The sequence below is a fragment of the Chanodichthys erythropterus genome, chromosome 22, assembly GCF_024489055.1.
Source record: "Chanodichthys erythropterus isolate Z2021 chromosome 22, ASM2448905v1, whole genome shotgun sequence".
NCBI lineage: Eukaryota > Metazoa > Chordata > Actinopteri > Cypriniformes > Xenocyprididae > Chanodichthys > Chanodichthys erythropterus.
This window is the reverse complement of record NC_090242.1, coordinates 14,142,670-14,163,295: the sequence shown is the minus strand read 5'-3', so window position 1 is coordinate 14,163,295 and position 20,626 is coordinate 14,142,670. Positions and strand designations below refer to the sequence as shown.

General features: G+C 34.2%; 1 protein-coding gene across 1 annotated transcript in view; it reads left to right on the top strand.

Moving 5' to 3' along the window:
• LOC137012793 (potassium/sodium hyperpolarization-activated cyclic nucleotide-gated channel 1) overlaps positions 1-20,419 on the top strand; it is a 139,904-nt gene extending 119,485 nt beyond the window's left edge. The window contains exons 5-8 of the mRNA XM_067376255.1: positions 273-419; positions 2,393-2,633; positions 7,196-7,360; positions 19,401-20,419. Coding sequence (XP_067232356.1) covers positions 273-419; positions 2,393-2,633; positions 7,196-7,360; positions 19,401-20,419 — 1,572 coding nt within the window. The remainder of the gene's footprint in view (positions 1-272; positions 420-2,392; positions 2,634-7,195; positions 7,361-19,400) is intronic.
• Positions 20,420-20,626: the final 207 nt, after the last annotated feature.

The window sequence follows — 20,626 nt, the reverse complement described above, 5'->3', positions numbered from 1 at the left end:
AGAAAACACCTTTTTACTCAAATTAATCATTCATTTGTTTTTTGTATGTTATGTAAAGTAATGTTTATTTAACCAGGAAAATGTGACAACATTACATGTAACTGGGACATAAATTTACATTTGATTTATATACATAAAAAAACATGAATACAACTTTAAGGACTTTGCCTCCTCATTTCAGAACAGAACAGCACAGCACTGACAAGTCTTGCTTACTTGCATCGGCACCAGCTTTTTTACTAAAATCTCTTTTCTCTCTCTTTCTCTCACAGTACAAGCAAGTGGAGCAGTACATGTCCTTCCACAAGCTGCCAGCTGACATGCGGCAGAAAATCCACGATTACTATGAACATCGCTACCAGGGAAAAATCTTTGACGAGGACAGCATCCTTAACGAGCTCAACGACCCACTCAAGGAGGTGAGACACCAGTATATTCAGAATAGTGCTGACCCAGGGTCAGAGTTAATATGGCTGCGGGTACATCTCAACCCAAACATCTCAGAAAATAAGTGCTGATCTAGGATTATCTCCCTGCCTGGACGCATAATCCTTTTCATTTGGATATGACAGGAAACATCTTATCCTAGATCTTTGATAGGGTTTTCAAACGCCACATACTGTTCTTTAAGCCCTAGTAACTGCTGCTGGAAGATTTACTCATCTGTATCTGTAACGTTGTGCCAGGTTATTGGTAGGTCATCCAGATATCCTATGCATACAGAAAATGTGAATTTATAAAAAAAAAAAAAAATAAATACCCAGAATGCAACACTCATGTCATCATGATTTAGCATACAGAATGAGTGTCTTTTATGACACAGCAAAGTGAGAGATAACACTGACGGCTTCATCCCCCAAACACCTTCAAGTCCCTGGCAGCACCTCCCTCCCTCCCTCTCTCCTCGATCTCTCTCTTTCTCTCAGTTGGTCAGGGCTGCTATTTTTACATGCACCGCCTTGTGACAAACCAGCTTTAAATAGATAAAGTCTCCAGCTTGTCTCCCTTGTGGAGGTAAAGGGTTGGATGTGGCTATCAAACTCATTATTCCTCCTGTGTGATTGCGGTCAGAACCTTCCTGCCGCTTTTCCGACTACGCCACGATTTAAAACACAGTGCAAATTTATTCTTCACACCCAAGCCACAGCAAACAAACACATCCTTCACCCTGGCTGCATGGAGACGAGAAAGACTGAACATTATGTACATCAGGCTTTCAGCTAATGGCTGAAGTGAGCTTGACACTGACTGTACAGGTACTATAAAATAAGCTCACTGCAATGCAGTGGGAAGAGAGACTATAGAGGCTTGTGACTGTCGCAGAGGAGTGCTAAGCAAAAAGTAAAAAAAAATAAAAAATTTTAAGCTTTGAAATATGTAGTTTAGAAAGATATCCTTCTCTTATATTTTGCCCAGCCCTAATAAATAATTTAAATATTCACAATATATTTCTATGATTTTGCTGACAATATAAAATTAAGCAACTTTAGATTATTTCTGATATAAATAATGAGAAAGCAAAAACATTAAAATAAATAAATAAATACTTTCTGTTCATATTACACTTTTCTTTTTCTTTTTTTTTGCCAAAACACCCAAAATACTTTTTAAAAATTGTCATAAATGGATTAAACTTAAATAAAAAAAATAAATAAATAAGAATAAAGAAAACTGTAACAATATTCCAGATATAAATATTGGGATGCATTTCAAATATTGTCAGAAAGCAAGAAAATTAAGATAAAATAAAAAAATCAAACAATTTACCCAAAAAAATAAATAAAAAAACAATATACAATAAAACAAAAAAGGGTCTTGTTCCACGGGAAATTGTGAATATAAAATTAAGCAATATTGGGTTTTAAGTAAATATTTACCCAACTTTTAAGTAAATTTTTTTAAAAACTTTTAAATATTGTCAGAAAGCAAAAAAGAGTAGTAATAATAATAATAATAATAATAATAAGGTGAAATATAGGAAAAAAGATAAAATAAAATAAATATGTATTACACCTTTCTGGGTCATTTTACAAAAAAAAAAAAGTGGTCATTACAAAAATTAATAAATGCATTCCTTTTTTAGGGCATTACTGTTCAATGTTCAGCTGCCTTGTTTCTGTTTTGTCCCACAAGAAATTATGAATATAAAATTAAGCAACAATATGGTATAAAATTACACCCTTTCAGATATAAAAATTGAGATACATTTCAACTATATATCAGAAAGCAAAAACATTAAGATAAATAAATAAATATTGTTTTGTTTATATTACAGCTTTTTTTTGTTTTACAAAAAAGCTAATTTAAAAATACTGTCTTAATTTTTTTTTTTTTTTTTTTTTATACCGTTTGATGTCTGTTGATTGTATTTTCTTTCTGTTTTGTTCTATAGGAAATTGTGAACTTCAACTGTCGCAAGTTGGTGGCCACTATGCCCCTGTTTGCAAATGCAGACCCTAACTTTGTGACGGGAATGCTGAGTAAGCTAAAGTTTGAGGTCTTCCAGCCCAACGATTACATTATTCGCGAGGGAACCGTGGGTAAAAAGATGTACTTCATACAGCATGGAGTGGCCAGCGTCATTACCAAATTCAGCAAAGAGCTGAAACTCACCGACGGATCGTACTTTGGAGGTCAGTTGAAAACTCACAGACATATGGTACAAAGTTGTAAACAATTTACAATCTTGCTGAATTCCACACAAGGTGTTAAATAATCTACGCAAGTCGAAGACATTCGTCTGCTGCATGTTTACATACAGTAAAAAAATCACACAAATAAAAATTCACGTTGTACCGATGGAGCAAATGTAAAACAGATATGTAGAAATCACATGCTTCAAATCCTGCTTTAACTCAGAGTACAGTCATACAGTGTTTTATAATTCAGAGATTATGTCACAAATGACCTTGATGTCACATGTTCTTCAGTGTTACCTAAGCTCTACGAATGTGGGAACAAAAATTGAAATTAAACAATTTTTTTCACGATTCATGAAGCTTGTGCCTGCTCTACCATGGGTACACTGCGATGCCAGCCACCTGCTCCAGTGGAAAACCATCTGCTACGGGTATTTTGGCCCATAACAGGAATGCTGCTGGCATGTGTGCGTGTGTGTGGACACGGGGGCGTACGTGTGTTGAAGCTGCTGGCGGTGTCAGAAAATCTCTTCCTCCTCACTGCGTTCTGACTTTGTCCTAAATTGAACAGAGATCATACAGGACAACCCAATTTACACACTTATCAATGAGTCGCATTAAGTCAAACTGCATCTAGTGTAGCTGTCGATTAGCGGAGATTTTTCACTGACCAATGTTGATACAGAACTCCAAAAAAGTAGGGTGTCCATGCAGTGCCCGCATAATGTTATGTACATAGTAATACAATTTATTGACTAAATAAAAACTGCTAAAATAAAACGGTCTTTACAAATTATTTACTGAAAAATCTCAAATATTATATAAAAAATTAGAAGTTATTTGTATTTATTTTTGTTGTTAATGTTATTGTTATTCTAATATTAATAACAAATACAAATGAAAATATTTTTTTAAATATTAATAAAAATAATAATAATACATTTTTATTATATTATTAATAATAATGAATATAAATAAAACATTTTTGTATTATTATTATTAACATTATTAAAAATAATAATATTACTATTATAATATATTTATTTTGTTTATTATTATTATTAATAATAATAATAATAAAATGTAATAATAATAAATTATTTAATATATGTATCTATTATTATTATTATTATTATTATTATATACATAGTGGATATGAACATTGTAATACAATTTATTGACTAATTAAAAATTGCTAAAATAAAATAGTCTTCACAAATTATTTACTGAAAAATCTTAAATATTTTATAATAAAATAATTGTACCTATTTGTATTTATTATTGTTGTTATTAATGTTATTGTTATTCTATTTATTATAATTATTATTAATAATAAATACAAATAAACTAATTAAATATTAATTATTAATAATAATAATAAATATTAGTTTTTATTAATATTATTAAAAATGAATAATACTAATAATTAGTATTATATATTTTTTTAATAAATAAAAAAATAAATAAACAAACATTTGTATTATTGATAATAAATACACATAACATTTTAAACATTTTATTATTATTATTGTCATAATATTTCATTTTTATTTAATAATACTAATGATAATGACAATAAAGAAACAAAATAATAATAACAACAATAATAATAATAATAATAATAATAAAGATTTGTGTATATTGTCATTATTGTTATTAAAATGCATAATAATAATAATAAATACAAATTATTATGATTTATTATTAGTATTATTATTAGTGTCATCACTGAAATGAAAACTGGCCAGGTGAAATTAGAATATTTGAGTCAATAAATGCAAAACCTTGGTATTGATCCTTGTTTTTTTTTTTAAACACATGCAGTGGTTCAAAACATCCCTGTAAATAAAGTGAAGTTCTGGCAGCATGCCGTGAGGTGAGGGCAGGGTGAGGTGAGGCGTTTGATCAAGATAAATCAGGCAAACCCTGTTTGGTATCTCACAGCTGGGATATGTGCCAAACCGACGGACATCCCAGGCTCTGAGGTCAAGTGTCATTTCCATTTGCAGAGGCCCGAGAGGAGGGCAAGTTGATTGGATGCTCTTTCGTGAGGGTGAGAGAGACACCTTCACACATTGCTAGCTTAGGCGCTAACTCGTTCAGGCACTTATCCACTCTTGGCAGTCAGCCACAGACGTGCATAGTAAGACAATTACTACCGGAATCTGAAATTTCATAACGTTTCATCATTTTGTTGCTTTCAAACTCACTCCATCTTTCTTGACTTTTCGGTCGCTATTATTGGGCTGTGAAAATATACATTACAGTGACATTTGAGGCTAACGAACCAATTAGAAATAGAATAGCAAGCGCAAAGTACTTTTGCCACCCTCACCTTTATACTTCACCACATGACGCAAGAGAGATGGCACATTCCCATTAAAATACTCCAACACCTTGTTCCCACTCCCAGCTGGAGAGTGTTGTTAGTATGTCCCACAGGCTACACAGACTTTTTCCACAACATTTTTTCCTGTCCAGAACAAAATGTCAAGGGTATCATCTCTAGACTCTGTGAATAATGCTAAAAATCTGTCATTTTGAAGCACATGATGTACAGTCTTACATTTCCAGCAAATATATTCAAAGAATCAGTAGTCATGTGTTATTTACTCCAGCTCCAGCTTGCAGAAATTCAGGCTACTCATGCATATCTCAAGGTGAAAGACAGGGCTATTTGCATGGCATCTTCTCTAAGCATTAAAGACTTTTCCCCTCAGGGCAGATTAAACCAAACTGTGTACAAGATTACACTGACAGTGATGACTCAGTATTGACAACAAGGTTCATTACAAATTTCCTTATGAGACACTGTATGCGATATATTCAATGAAAAGCTTATGAGCTTTAGCTGATGAGGTGCATGTTTAGGTGCAGGTCTGTAATATAAATACATACAAACCTGATATATAGCCTAATATATTTTCACTGATTAAAAATCGTTGCAATAAAATACTTAACAAAATATGTATCAGAAGAAGAAGAAAATGTTTGATTTTGTTTTTTTTTGTTTGTATAATAATATAAATAACAACAATTGTATTTATGGTTTGTATAATAACATTAATGATTATTAAATACTATATTTATAAATAATATAATATTAATTGTTATTATTAATAATATTATTATACAAACAAGTTGTTATTATTATTATTTGATGTATATATATATAATATATGTATATATAATGTGTGTGTATATATATATATATATATATACACACAAAATATTATTATTAATAATGATATTGTTAATATTATCATTATACAAATAAATTATTATTGTTTGATTTTGTTTGTTTGTATAATACATACAATATTTTATTTAATATTTGTATTAATAATAATAATAAGATGATGAATATATTTATAAACAAATACGATAACATTAATAAATATGAGTAGTAGTATTATTATACAAATTATTATTGTTGTTATTATGTTTGAGTTTGTCTTTGTTAGTATAATAATAATATAAATAATAGTTTATTTATTGTTTGTGTAATGATGATGATGTGAAGTTTAAATACTATAATATTCATAATTATGAATTATTACTATGCAAACATTATTATGATTGTTTGATTTTGATTCTTTGTTTCTATAATAAAAAAAATTGTACTGTTTGTATAATAATAATAATAATAATAATATAATACTAATTTTTGTATAATAAATATATGTATAAATATAAATACTATTATATAAAATAAATACTTATATTAATATTATTATACATATACTTATATTAATATTATTATAATATTATTATACATAGGCACATATATATTCAATATGTTAGTCTTATCCTTGATGATGTGCCCTTCATGTACTAACAACAAGTACAAGTATACATTTAAAACACAGGGACAGTTTCTCAGTACTTTTAGCACTTACACTTGAAAAGCTCACTTGGCTCACATTTCTCTGCAATTTTTATGCATAGTTATGCAAGTATGCATAGTCAGTCCAAACATTTTAAAAAGTCTTAATTACAAAATGCATGTTTTTGGAAAGCTCACTAACCAAACTACACAAAGCAGCTCTCTAAGAAGCAAGCTCAAGAAATGAGAGATGTTCAGTCAACTCCTTAGTTACACTTCTAACAAAAACTGCTAAAAATCATACTTCATATCAGAACGCCATGATATGTCTTTAAACAGTTAACAATAACCTCACAAACAAAAATAAACAGTCTTAATTCCTTATCACATGACTTGCATCGGAGCTTCAGCACACAGCTAAATGCTAAAATCATTTACCACATAACTACATATGAAAAGCGTTGCAGATACAATCAAGTAAAATTGATCTTTTTTATATTATACAATATCTAAAGTGTAAAAAAGCACCGCCCACTACATATTAAACTGAATTCATCATGTGAATTCTCACACTCATGCTATGTTTATATGCTAACCTTTTCTTTTATTCAAGGTTAGCTCTCCTGCTAATCCAAGTAGCCTTGAAGATTTCTCAGCCTACTTCCTTGTCCAACTAGTGACCTCAGTTATATAAAATATGTAATATGTTTAATTCATCTATTTCCCACAGAGATCTGCCTGTTGACAAAGGGTCGTCGTACAGCTAGTGTTCGCGCTGACACCTACTGCCGACTTTTCTCGCTGTCTGTGGACCATTTCAACGAAGTCTTGGAGGAATATCCCATGATGCGCCGTGCTTTCGAAACGGTGGCAATTGACCGCTTGGACCGCATCGGTAAGACCAGAAATCCAACGCTCGCCTTCTCTTCTAGTCTATTGCCTGAACCTTGTGTGTGTTTGTTGCGCGTTTGTCCTATCCTTCATCGCACCTCAATCATCTACCATTGTGTTGCATGACGTGTATATATGCTGCCCTTATTTTCTCTTTTTTTTCCTTTTTCCAAATGTCTCGTATGGATTATAGTCATTGCGAACCGTTAAAACTAATAGCAACTAAATGTAATTTGCTAGCCTTAACTGAGTGGTCTGTCGGTAAGCGACAGTGCATGTAGCTGTCCTGCCCGGGCCCGGTCGCCCTGTTGGTTTTGGTTCAATGTCATCCCCAAATGGACGCATGGAGGGTGGACGGAGGCAAACCCTCACCAGCATGAGCCTCCGTTCCACTCCCCCACCCCGCACACCTGGGTATGAGCACCACCCCGCCCCCTCCCTTGACCCTAGTAGCAGCAGAGCGCCCCCTAGAGGGGGTTTGAGCTGGTGCACTAAAGGGCAAGGGCTTAAATAATAAACTATCAATTAGGACCAGTTCTTCACATGTTAGTGTAGTCCCTGCTCATTTAAAGTGCTTACTTTATTCTATTTATTTACTTATTTTTTTTCCTCAAAGCACAGAAATATGTAATAATATTAATTCAATTTATGGCAACTTCATATACTTTATAATTTATGCATCAGGCATCATGAACTAAGACAGAACAGTACATTTTTAGCATTTAAAGTTGCATAAATTAAGATTAATGTAATTCGAAAGAACATGAATAACAAATTAACAATTGTATATTTATGAATTAAAGGATTAGTTCACTTCAGAACTCAAATTTCCTGATAATTTCCAAGATGTTTAGGTCTTTCTATCTTCAGTCTAAAAGAAATCAGGGTTTTTGAGGAAAATATTCCAGGATTTTTCTCCATATAGTGGACTTCAACAGCTACCAATGGGTTGAAGGCCCAAATTGTAGTTTCAATGCTTCTAAAGGACTCTACATGATCCCAGCCAAGGAATAAGGGTCTTATCTAGTGAAACAATAGGTCATTTTCTAAAAAAAATAAAAATAATAATTATATACTTTTTAAGCACAAATGCTTGTCTTGCACTAGCTCTGCGATGTGCCACGCATTATGTAATGACGTTGTAAAGTTACATCCGCTTTACATCCACCAACGTCATGCGCGATCTTTACAATCTGATTATGTAATGTGTGGCACATTGCAGAGCAGTGCAAGATGAGCATTTGTGGTTAAAAAGTATATAAATGTTTACTTTTTTTTTTAGAAAATGACTGTTTCTCTAGATAAAACTCGTATTCCTTGCCTGGGATCGTGTAGAGACCTTTGAAGCTGCATTTAAACTGAAATTTGGACCTTCAACCCATTGGTTGAAGTCCACAATATGGAGAAAAATCCTGGAACGTTTTCCTCAAAAGCCATAATTTCTTTTTGCCTGAAGACAGAAAGACATCTTGGATGACATGGGGGTGAGTAAATTATCAGGAATTTTGAATTCTGAAGTGAACTAATACTTTAACATTAATTAATTGATAAATGCTATAAAATAATGTTGTTCATGATACACAATGCATTAAAGGTGCAATATGTAAGATTTCTGTCTGCTAGAGGCCTGTTCAAAACAAAGGCGTAGCTTGATGATGGCAAGTTTGAGCGTGGAATCTTGGGACATGTGGTCTTCACAAACATGTTCATGGATTTGATTATTAACGTTACTGTAGTATGAAGCAGAGCAGGGCGGAGTGTTGTGGGAGTGAACGACTCCGCTGGAGCGATTGCGCAACACACGCCTCACGAGCAGCAGAACTTTTATTATGTCACAGTCGCCGGCGCCGCTTCCGCTTTTCCGGTCATGAGTATGAGGTAAAGCAGCTCTGTTTATCATATTAGATACATTTGAGTGTGTTGAAAATGATGTTATAACGTTACTCTTTGCGTGTTTTTTTCTAAATAAAACCCGGAAGCCGAGGTTACGCAGGTATGACGCAATTGACAGGCGACTCCTCACACGTCCTGGAGCCTTGGTTAAAATTGGAATTTTCTACCGATTTACAAATAGTTGGAAACATTTAGGATATTGTAAGCACTCGAGTGAACATAATATATAACACTAGCCTAGTGGGTTTTGGAAAAATCTTACATATTGCACCTTTAACTAATGGTAATGAATTAAACTATTGCAAAGTGTTACCCAAACTATTTTCACAAAACATATTGTTCCAAAGCAGCGAATGTTTATTTTCCAAATGTGTTATTTTTTTGGAAGTTAATTTGTGCAAAAATTGCATGAATCACATCAACATTCATTAAATGACAACATTAACATCTAAAATATCACATTTAAAAAAAAAAAAAAAAATCAGCAACACCTTACACCCACCTCATTTTTTCACACACATTCACTGAATGTTCTTCTCCATGAAAACGTCCTTAAATAGCATTATATTTGTACTACACTACAATAGTCTCAGATTATACATAATGATTTTTTTTAAACCAGTTGGCTTGATGTACTTTAACATTTCCCCACTAAACACAAATCCATTATCACTCACACTTACTCCATAGAAACGCTGAAAAGAAGGATTTCTCTTTCAACCAGTTTCAAAGGAACAATTAAAAAAAAAAAAAAAAAAAAGGATTTTATTCAAGCTGTCTTAAAACAGACACGTCAGGTTCTGTAATACTGCATATTTTAGTCTTTGTCTCACTGCTGAGATACAGGCCACCGTCCATCATCAATTTGAATTGTGTGAATTCAAATGTGAGCTAATACATTCTGAACATTCGTAGAACATCGTTTGATGTTCTGCACCATTCAATGGGTTTGGTATATAACCTTTTTTGTATTATATAATTGAATTCTCTGTCACTACGGTTTAAAATAGTGTCTTGAGCATGAGCCTTGTTACTTTTCACCCAGCATCTCCATGAACCTTTTACTCAACAACAATCTTTAATTAGTTTGTGACAGGCCAGATTTGAAGTGAAGCACAAATACATCTTAAATTCAGTGGTCACATTCAAGCATAACTCCAAAAATACATATTACAACACTTCTTTTAATAAGGGGCTGATATGATTATTGAATACGTCAGTATAAAAATGTCTTTTTCTTTTTGCATCTTTTGATTTCGCAGTTCATAAGATAAAACCGGGAGATAATTTAAGATGTGACCTGAAAACTCAAAGTAAATGTTTCTCTTTTAAGCATATGAAATGGTTATGACGTATACTAACATAGCATGAAGCCCTGCATAATTGCACAAGTTGAGTGCATGAAACAAAACACTTGAAATATAAAACAGAATATCCCTTTTTAATTCGTTAAACAGTCATTGGGGTCGATACATTTTAGTACCTGCTTGCCTGCATCCAGCCCTTATAAAAAAAGTTCATTTTAGATATAGGTTCTAGTGTTATTTTAGCCTTTTTCTTTAGTTCAGTTGTTTTATTTTTGTGTTTATTTGCTAAATTCTGGCATGATGCTATTGACTTGCCTTGCACTAAAAGTTGGATTGGATTGGTTTGGATCAATATGCCCACACCATTGTGACATGCACGTCACTAACTAGTCAATAACAGATAAGGATTGATGCGATCAGGCCAATCAAATCAAATTTAAAAAAATGAAACGAACCCCCAATTCGACAGTATGCATTACACTGTCCGAATTCTAAACTAGGATTATATCAGCACCCATCTCTGTTTGTGGCGTCGACATTTTCACCGTTTTAATGTCAGTCACAACGCAAGATGACCGGTGTAAACAAAGACGTGCATTTGTCCTTTCATGTGGAGAACGGGCTTGTACTAGATTGCCACTGCAAGTTGCCAGCACTTTTGATTTGACATTAGACTAAAACATCTAAAACAAGGGGTCTTGTCTCATACAAGGGAAAAATACGGACCGTGACATGATTGGTGCTCCATGTACTGTTTTTTGGACTGCAAATGCTTGTCTCGTCCTAAGCAAAAGAATTTGCCAAAAAAAGAAAACAAAAGTTACCATGCATTAACCAGAATGACATGTTGTACAATTGATGTATCTATCTTTATTTAAAAATTATTTGACCAGGAGCCCCTCTTGAGATGAGCTCATCTCGTTTTCAAGAGTGTCCTGGCCGACCAGTAGGCAGCAGGTAAATTCCTCATGACGATCCAGATTTTCCCCCCTCACATCTGAAACGATCCACAGGCTTAAGGCAGCCAGCATGCGTTCAGTGCACCAGTGGACCTCAAAACCAAGGTTTAATCAAACGAATAAAAAGCCATTGTAAGTAAAAACAAAGTTGCATGCTACTGTTAAAGTCAAGGCAAGTACTTTTTATAGTATTTTCCCTGTCATGTTTGGGCATTGATCATATATCTGTCTTTAGAATAATCAATGCATGCATACTATTTGATCAGTTCAATAAATTCAAAAAAAGTGTGCTTCACTTGAGGTTTTTACTGCAAGAAAATAATCAGAATGATGATAACAAACGCTGCTGCTTGTTATGATGATGTTGCCAAACACAAAAATGCTTCATTCTGTTGTTAATTATTATTTGTCTGTACGTTTAAAAGTGGTGGGAAATATATTTTAAAATTGTAGCATGCTTAGCAAATTTAAAATAGTTCATTTATACTCAAGCCACTTTAAATATTTAGTTATAAAAAGCAGCTAAGGGGCAGTATGTTAACACATTATTAAATTTAGCAGATTATATAACGAGTCTATATAATCAGACACAGAATTAAACAACAAAAAGCTAGTGACTATTAATCTTAAACATAAAAAAAAATGTATATGTATATAGAAAAAAACTGATTAAAAAAAAGATTTAAAGGAACATTTCATCATAAAAAGGTGTATTGTTTTTTCAAACAAACGGATTCACTAGAATGTTTTGGACTTTCACTACACTACTTAAAATAGAAAACAGAAAGAAAGGACGGTTTGGATTAGCAACATACAAACTTGTGATTTTAAAAACGAACTTAAAGGGTTAGTTCACCAGTTCATGTGACTACAGTGCACAATCTTAATATTATGAAGCGACGAGAATACTTTTTGTGCACCAAAAAAACAAAATAACCTCTTTATTCAACAATATCTAGTGATGGGCGATTTCAAAACACTGCTTCATGAAGCTTCAAAGATTTACAAATCTTTTGTTTTGAATCAGTGGTTCGGAGTGTGTATCAAACTGCCAAAGTCACGCCCCCCAGTGGTGAATCATTGAAATTTCAAAACACTTATGACGTAACAAAGCCTCGTTTACTGAAATCACGTGACTTTGGTAGTTTGATACACGCTCTGAACGACTGATTCAAAACAAAAGATTCGTGAAGCTTCATAAAGCAGTGTTTTGAAATCGCCCATCACTAGATATTGTTGAATAAAGTCGTTATTTAGTTTTTTTTGCGCACAAAAAGTATTCTCGTCGCTTCATAACATTAAGATTGAACCACTGTTGTCACATGAACCATTTTTTTTTTTTAAAAAGTGTTAATTATCTTGCTGGCAATGGAGGCCTTACTGAGCCATTGGATTTTATCAAAAATATCTTAATTTTATCAAAAATATCTTAATTTGTGTTCTGAAGATGAACGAAGGTCTTATGGGTGTGGAACGACAGGGTGAGTAATTCATTTTTGGGTAAACTAACCCTTTAAAAAAAAGTTACTTGTTGGGAAAAGTATCTTGTTAATAAAAAAATGAACTGATGAAGATGTTAAGCTAATTGCTAATTTTAGTTAGTGATCTTTCAAACACAGAGCTCCCACACCTTTAGACCAATGCATTTCCATGATTTTCAGTTATATGTGATTACTGTATAAGAATTTTTTTTTTTTTTTTTTTTACATTGAATAAATATTTCAGAGCCTGGGCTTTAAAATTCCAGGATATTTCCAGGTTGACTTAAGGAACCTCCATTTACCTTAACTCACATAACAGTCATATCAAAATAGTTAACAGATTTTATTATTATTATTATTATTATTAGCAACAGAATCTAAAACATAAGAAGCTTTGTCCTGGCCTATTTATATTCATGGTCCAAACGTCATGGCAGCCACCTGGCAAGGTGCTTGAGCTCAATGGTGTGCCACGTTCACGGCTCACTGTGTTCCACTCATTAATTAGAGAATGGGAGGCAGACTCCAGGTTATTAGGCATCTTTAGTGACACAGATAGAGAGGAATGGAGCCCAATATCCCCATTCAGCCCCAGATGAATGCAGCAGAGGGCTAATGTGTCTCAGCGGAGGCCGTCAAGCTTAGAGGTGAAATGGAATGTTCCGTTCTACTGAATGTCTAAGAACATTCTTTGGGAATTTCTCCGTACAAGCCCCATGTAATAGGTTTTGTTCTGAAAGACACTGTGGGTTACTGTGAAATCAATGCTAAGGCAATGTTCAGAATGTCTTTTTTATAGATCTTTTCTTGCTCACAATCAAATGTTGTGGCACTCTCAAATGATATTTTTGCCAAAACTCCCCACAGGAAAGAAAAACTACCATGGAGAGCTCAATTATGAGACTGAGTTGAAATTGTGAGTTTTGCTCAAAACTGAGCACTGATCTTTAAAAAAAAAAAAAAAATTCTAACTGTGCTAAAAAAAATTATTATTATTATTGCCATCAAATTATTACATGAACTAAAAATTATTATTAAATGTAAGAATTTTGTTCACTATTAATACATGTCAACAATTGCCTAATTTGTTGTTCTTTTACTTCTAAGGAATTTTATGAGAAACATCTGGGATATATATTTATGGAAGCTTATTTCCACCACTAAATAAAAACATAAAAAAGGCAATTGCAACTTTTTATCTCACAATTCACACTTTTTTTCTCGATTTGCAAGTTATAAAGTCAGAATTGTGAGATTTAAAGTCACAATTCTGACTTTTAAACTTGCAATTGTGAGTTTTTATCATGCAATTCTGACTTTATATCTCACAATTCTGACTTTTTTCTCAGAATTGCAAGATATAAACTTGCAATTGGGTCTTATAAATCAGAATTGCGTGATATAAACTTCAGGTTTTTTTCCCTCACAATTAGACATTATAACACGCAATTATGAGTTTATATCACACAATTCTGACTTTTTAACTCGCAATTGTGAGTTTATATCTATATCTTGCAATTCTGAGAAAAAAAACGTCAGTTTTTTTTCCCTCACAACTGGACATTATAACACGCAATTTATATCACACAATTCTGACTTCTTATCTTGCATTTGTGAGTTTATCTTGCAATTCTGAAAAAAAAAAGTCAGAATTGTGAGATATAAACTCGCAATTGTGAGAGAAAAAAAGTCAGTTGTGAGAAAAAGTCGCAATTACCTTTTTTATTTTTTATTTCATGGTGAAAACAAGCTTTCATATATGTTTGGTTGTTGGATATACACCGAAACACACAATTTGGACATATTGACATCATCTAAAGCATAACACATTTAGGCATGCATGCAAACACAGCTAGAAATGTAATCTTGAAATGCATTAACCTAATTTCACATTCATTATTATATACATACATCATACAAATAAATACAAACACACATGTGCACATGCATATGAAAACTAATGAAAATTAAGTAAAAAACTAAACATTTGTAGGTCCCTGAATTTGTTCTTACGTAAAATGTTGATATATTAGTATTGCATATGATTTAGTGACTTTAGTGAGACTGCATTCTTTACAAGTCATGTCACTTGGTTTTTATATTTTGTTATGTAATGCAGAGACATTCATATATTTTCAAATGCGACTTAAGTGTCTAAATACTTTTTGGGTCACTGAATGTCAAATTCTTAATTTAGCGTAACCTACGATTATATAATGTTCTGTGGAAATCCCTGTGGATTTTGTTGACGGCAAGACCTGGTCAATAAAACATGGCATACCAAGTGAAAGTTCCTGCAAGTGTGTTGGAAACATGTATGACTTAAACATATCCAGCAGAACACATTTAAACATCTCTAAAACATCCTGTTTGATCTGCAAGGACCTTGTCTAGATCCCCTTCTCCACTGGCCCTTTAGAGTCCTCTGAATAACATGTTTTTGATCAACTCCTCATTCACAGAATTCACGATACCTACAAACTTCTTGTCAGACATCACGTAAGTCTGTAGACATGCAGTGCGTGTTTATTTAGAAGTAGACCGTAGTCTCCTCAATGTTCATCTGGATTTATTCCACTGTGGCTGCCAGTAGATTACACATCATGGCCTTTGCCTTCTGAGAATGAATGCACAAAGGCCATTTCTTTCAGGGTGGGTTGCAATCAGTCACTATTTTTCCCCCCCTGACAAAATGCATCACAGGTCTGACTCCCCCAGCCATGTTTACCGCTACCAGACTAGTTGATACGCACTGTGAACAAGGAAATTGTGTATATTTGGATATGCAAGGACACAACAGGCCTGTAAAAACTCAGAGAAGTCTCCAGGGAGATCTTTGTCCTTACTGCGATTACGTACACATTATTCATGTCCCCCAATAAGTGTTCCTGTCCAGACCAGACTTGTTTATCCTCAGGAGCCCCTTTCTTTCTCCAATGACATATGATATCTCTCATTTTCTGCTTCAGCAAATAACTAATGACATAGTCCTGAAACTCTTCGTTATTGGTTATTGATTGCTTTCCTCCATGGGAACGGTCTCAAATAAAATGTACAGTTATTAGGAGACAGTATTTTAATTCCTTCATCCTGACAGTTACTGTTCTGCGTTATGTTCAGATCATATTGTTCTTATTTTAATTTAAACCATCATCCATCTGGTACTGATGGCTTATGTCCACACACTTTTGGCTAAGTAGTGTACGTCTATACAAGAAATGTGTTATTTTTATATTGCATTAAAGCTGCTGTGCCCATTTTTAAGCCTTTTTGGTTTAAGTCTTTTTCCCATTCATTTTTCCATGTTTTTTTTTTTTTTAACTCAAAAATAACCTTCATTAAAGACTTAAGACATGAAGCAAATCAAACCAAATTAATATAATTTATAGAAAAACATCCTTACAAACTTTGATTTAAAGCAAAAATAAATAAAATAATAAATAATATTTTTTATATTTTACAATATTTATTTATTTGAAGTATAAAAACAATATGTTTTAGGTTTATTTCAAAATATTGATATTCAGTAGATTCAGATTCTGTACTGAAATCTTTATTAAATTACGGAAGAGGATTAGGGCCAAGCAATAATAAAAAAATAAAACCATCTCGAGATTAAAGTTGTTAAATTTCGAGAAAAAAGTTGAGATAAAATGTTGAGAATAAAGTCATTAAATTATGAGAAAAAAGTCATTAAATTACGAGAAAAAGTCGTTAAATTACGAGAAAAAAGTCGTTAAATTATTTGTTATGAGAACAAATTTGTAATTTAACAAATTTGTTCTCGTAATTTAATGACTTTTTTCCTCATAATTTAATGTTTATTCCCAACATTTTATTTCGACTTTTTTTCTCAAAATTTAACGACTTTTTTCTCATAATTTAATGAGTTTATTCTCGTAATTTAACGACTTTATTCTCAACATTTTATCTCGACTTTTTTTCTCGAAATTTGACGACATTTTTCTCATAATTTAATGAGTTTATTCTCGTAATTTAACGACTTTATTCTCAACATTTTATCTCGACTTTTTTTCTCGAAATTTGACGACATTTTTCTCATAATTTAACGAATTTGTTCTCGTAATTTAACGACTTTTTTCTCGTAATTTAACGACTTTTTTCTCGTAATTTAACAACTTTATTCTCAACATTTTATCTCGACTTTTTTTCTCGAAATTTGACATTTTTCTCATAATTTAACGAATTTGTTCTCGTAATTTAACGATTTTTTTTCTCGTAATTTAACGACTTTATTCTCAACATTTTATCTCGACTTTTTTCTCGAAATTTAACAACTTTAATCTCAAGATGGTTTTATTTTTTTATTATTTCTTGGCCCTAATCCTCTTCCGTAATTTAATAAAGATTCCAGTAATTTCTTAATCAATGTACTTCTATTTCAGTAATCTGGTAATTGTGACAATTTATGCAAAAAAAAGTAGCACAGACATTGTTCATGAAACTTTTGCAAAGTTTGAAGAATATTATTTATGATGCAACGCAAAACTTAGCAACTGCCCCCATAAACTAGCCACACAATAATAAAATATGCCATCTAAACATTGTGTCTTAAATTCATATTAAAATGTAATTTTCTTTTTCCAATCACAAAATAGTTTAATATTCCTTCCTTAATGATTAAATGATTAAATACTGTATATAACAATTCTGCCCCCAACACTGCAGACAGCTTGATAGTAAAATTTTATATGTCCCACAGCAGCTGGGTCATGAAACTGTACTTTCGCCTTGAAGGGTAAAAACCCCAGCATGCTTCCTGCCTGATTCGCTCTTATGGCTATGGAAGAAAGACTGATAGCCTATTGCTTTATGCCTTCAGCTCATAAGAGTCTTATGTAACAATGCTCAGCTATTGTGTACAAAAAGGCAGTACTAGAAGAGGTTCATGGAAAAATCGATACATCCTTCATTAATGATCGCAGCAAAATTGTAAAAGACTAGTAAAAGAATGGAACAGATCTAAATCAATTTGGCACACTGGAGTAAAATTAAATTCATGTTTGGAAACCCTAATAGCTGTTTCTCCATATCTGATCTCACCTTCTAGCATTCTTTTCAAACATTACCTGATAAATCAATTGATTTTTCTTATTGCTGGTTCCAGCTTTATAGAATATGACATCGATATCACAGTAACCCACAAATAGGCAACTATTAAGTGCACTGATCAATGATTATACTTATATTTTGTTGCATCATTTGTAGACTATGGAGGACTAAAAAAAATCATTTTAAAAGCATTCATTGCGGTCAACTTTTTATTTGTCAATTTGAAAAAGTATTTTAATTAATGCACTGATTGTTTTCTTCATTTTATTATTTTTAAAGTGACACTCTAGTAGGGCTGGGCGATATATCGAATGCTTTTGTCACACGCATTTCGTCAGTAAAGCCGGTTCCCTGATTACCACTAAATCGCCATCACCTGCTTTCAAATGGAGCGGCATTTAATAGACAGAGCCGTAGTTCACTGATAAGCCACGCAATATCGCGTTCAATATCAATATGAATCGCCGTCGATATTGAACGCGATATTGCGTGGCTTATCAGTGAACTACGGCTCTGTCTATTAAATGGCGCTCCATTTGAAAGCAGGTGATGGCGATTTAGTGGTAATCAGGGAACCGGCTTTACTGACGAAATGCGTGTGACAAAAGCATTCGATATATCGCCCAGCCCTACACTCTAGTCATCCACTGTAGATCACGAACGCAATAAAATCAAATAAAAAGGCTTATAGGACCATTGGCTGCTGACATAGAGGTTATTTGATTCATGATAAAGTCCTACTATAACTATAAACTTTGTAGTAGTCCTTGTTGAAGTAGTACTAGATACCCTGCTGGAAAGCAAACAGCTTCGACATACCTCTAGTCATCTAGCCTGGCCAAACTTGTCCACAATTAAGTTTAGCTGGTTGTGGTCTTCGAGCATAACCAGATTACAAGTGCTCCAAACCCCTTTGAAACAAGACCAGCCTGACCAGACTAGGAGACCAGCTAATACCTTCAAACCAGTTTAGAAAAAACCTCTAAAATTGATTTGAGGCTTGCTTTTCAGAAGGGTAACGAAACATTTTTTGAGTATCGTATGCTGTGCTTGGAGATTGTGATGTTTTAGACTTTGAAATAGTGAAAAACAAATGTGAATTGAGATTCAATGCATAAGCAAATGAGGTAAGCACCTCAGAACTTGAATCCAACATCAGTCCTACTTCAAAATTTCTACTTAGGAGTGACTAGCCTCCCCTCTCTACATTTGTGAGACCTTTGTGCTTCTCCTCTCACTGTTCAACACTCTTTGTTACCCTATTTGGTCTAGTTGTAACCTGCTCAGCCTAAACTAAAGATTGACTATGTTTTGGTTTCACCCCCCAACAGGGAAGAAGAACTCACTCCTGCTCCAGAAATTTCAGAAGGATCTGAACGCTGGCGTCTTCAACACTCAGGAGAACGAGCTGCTGAAGCAGATCATTCGGCAGGACCGAGAGATGGTGATGATGGTGGATCGGAAGCAATCGGTCACGGGGATGAACTCCACGCCGATGTCTGGAAACTCCATCATTAACTCTCCCGCTCAGCCACCGTTTACTACAGCGACTGCTATTCTTGGGAACAACCAATTACAGCAGCAGGCCGCCCCACTAAGCTACAGCACCTCCGCCACTATAACCCCATCAGGCCGCGTGCAGCCCTCACAGGGCGTCACGTTTTCGGCGCCGAGCGTTTCTCACGGCAACTTGAGCACCTCTTCCCAGAATCCCCCTACGCCCTTGCAGCAACCGGCGGGGGCAATCATGTCCCCTTGTTCGTTCACCACATCCATTTGCAGTCCCCCGGTGCAGACCCCTATAGCCAGTCGAACATTCCAGTATGGATCGCCGACGGCCTCCCAACTGTCCCTTGTACAGCAACCCTTACCCCAGCAGTCGTCGCCCGCCTCCATACCACAACAACCGGCGCAACAACAGCCACAGCAATCGCAAGGGGCGTCCCCTCAGAGAAGCGATGTCCACAAGAGCACACAGGTGCTCCAGTCAGGCAGCCTGAGCAAGGACTTACGCCACCTCTCTGCCTCGCAGCCGTCACTGCCCCACGAGACCTCATTGGCTGCCCGAGCACACCCCGCATCAGGCGAATCACTCGCTTCCATTCAGCCACCCATGGGATCCGCGGCAGGCGTCCAGGCCCCGGGCTCCGTGCTGCAAAGCGGCATCCGTACCAACGTCCCACAGAGGGTTGCCCTTTTCCGGCAGATGTCATCGGGCGCATTACCGCCGGTGCGCATGGCGCCTTCTAGTGCCCAGCACAGGGATTCCACGGGCTCCAGGAGAGAGTCGGCAGTCTTAAGCAGTACAGAGACGGAACAAGACAAGATGCGGTTCGCATCGAATTTATGATCCCATTTTACTTTTTTCACATTCATTTTTTTTTTTTTTTTTTTAAAGATTGATTTTTATGGAGAGACAAAAAATGGGGAAAAGACTTGTATTTTTTTTCCTCCAACTTCCTCTGAAAAAAATAACCTCATAGCTATCCTGTACAGAATTTCCTTGTACTATATTTTAGACACACTTCCCCTTCAACTTAAGAATGTATATTATACA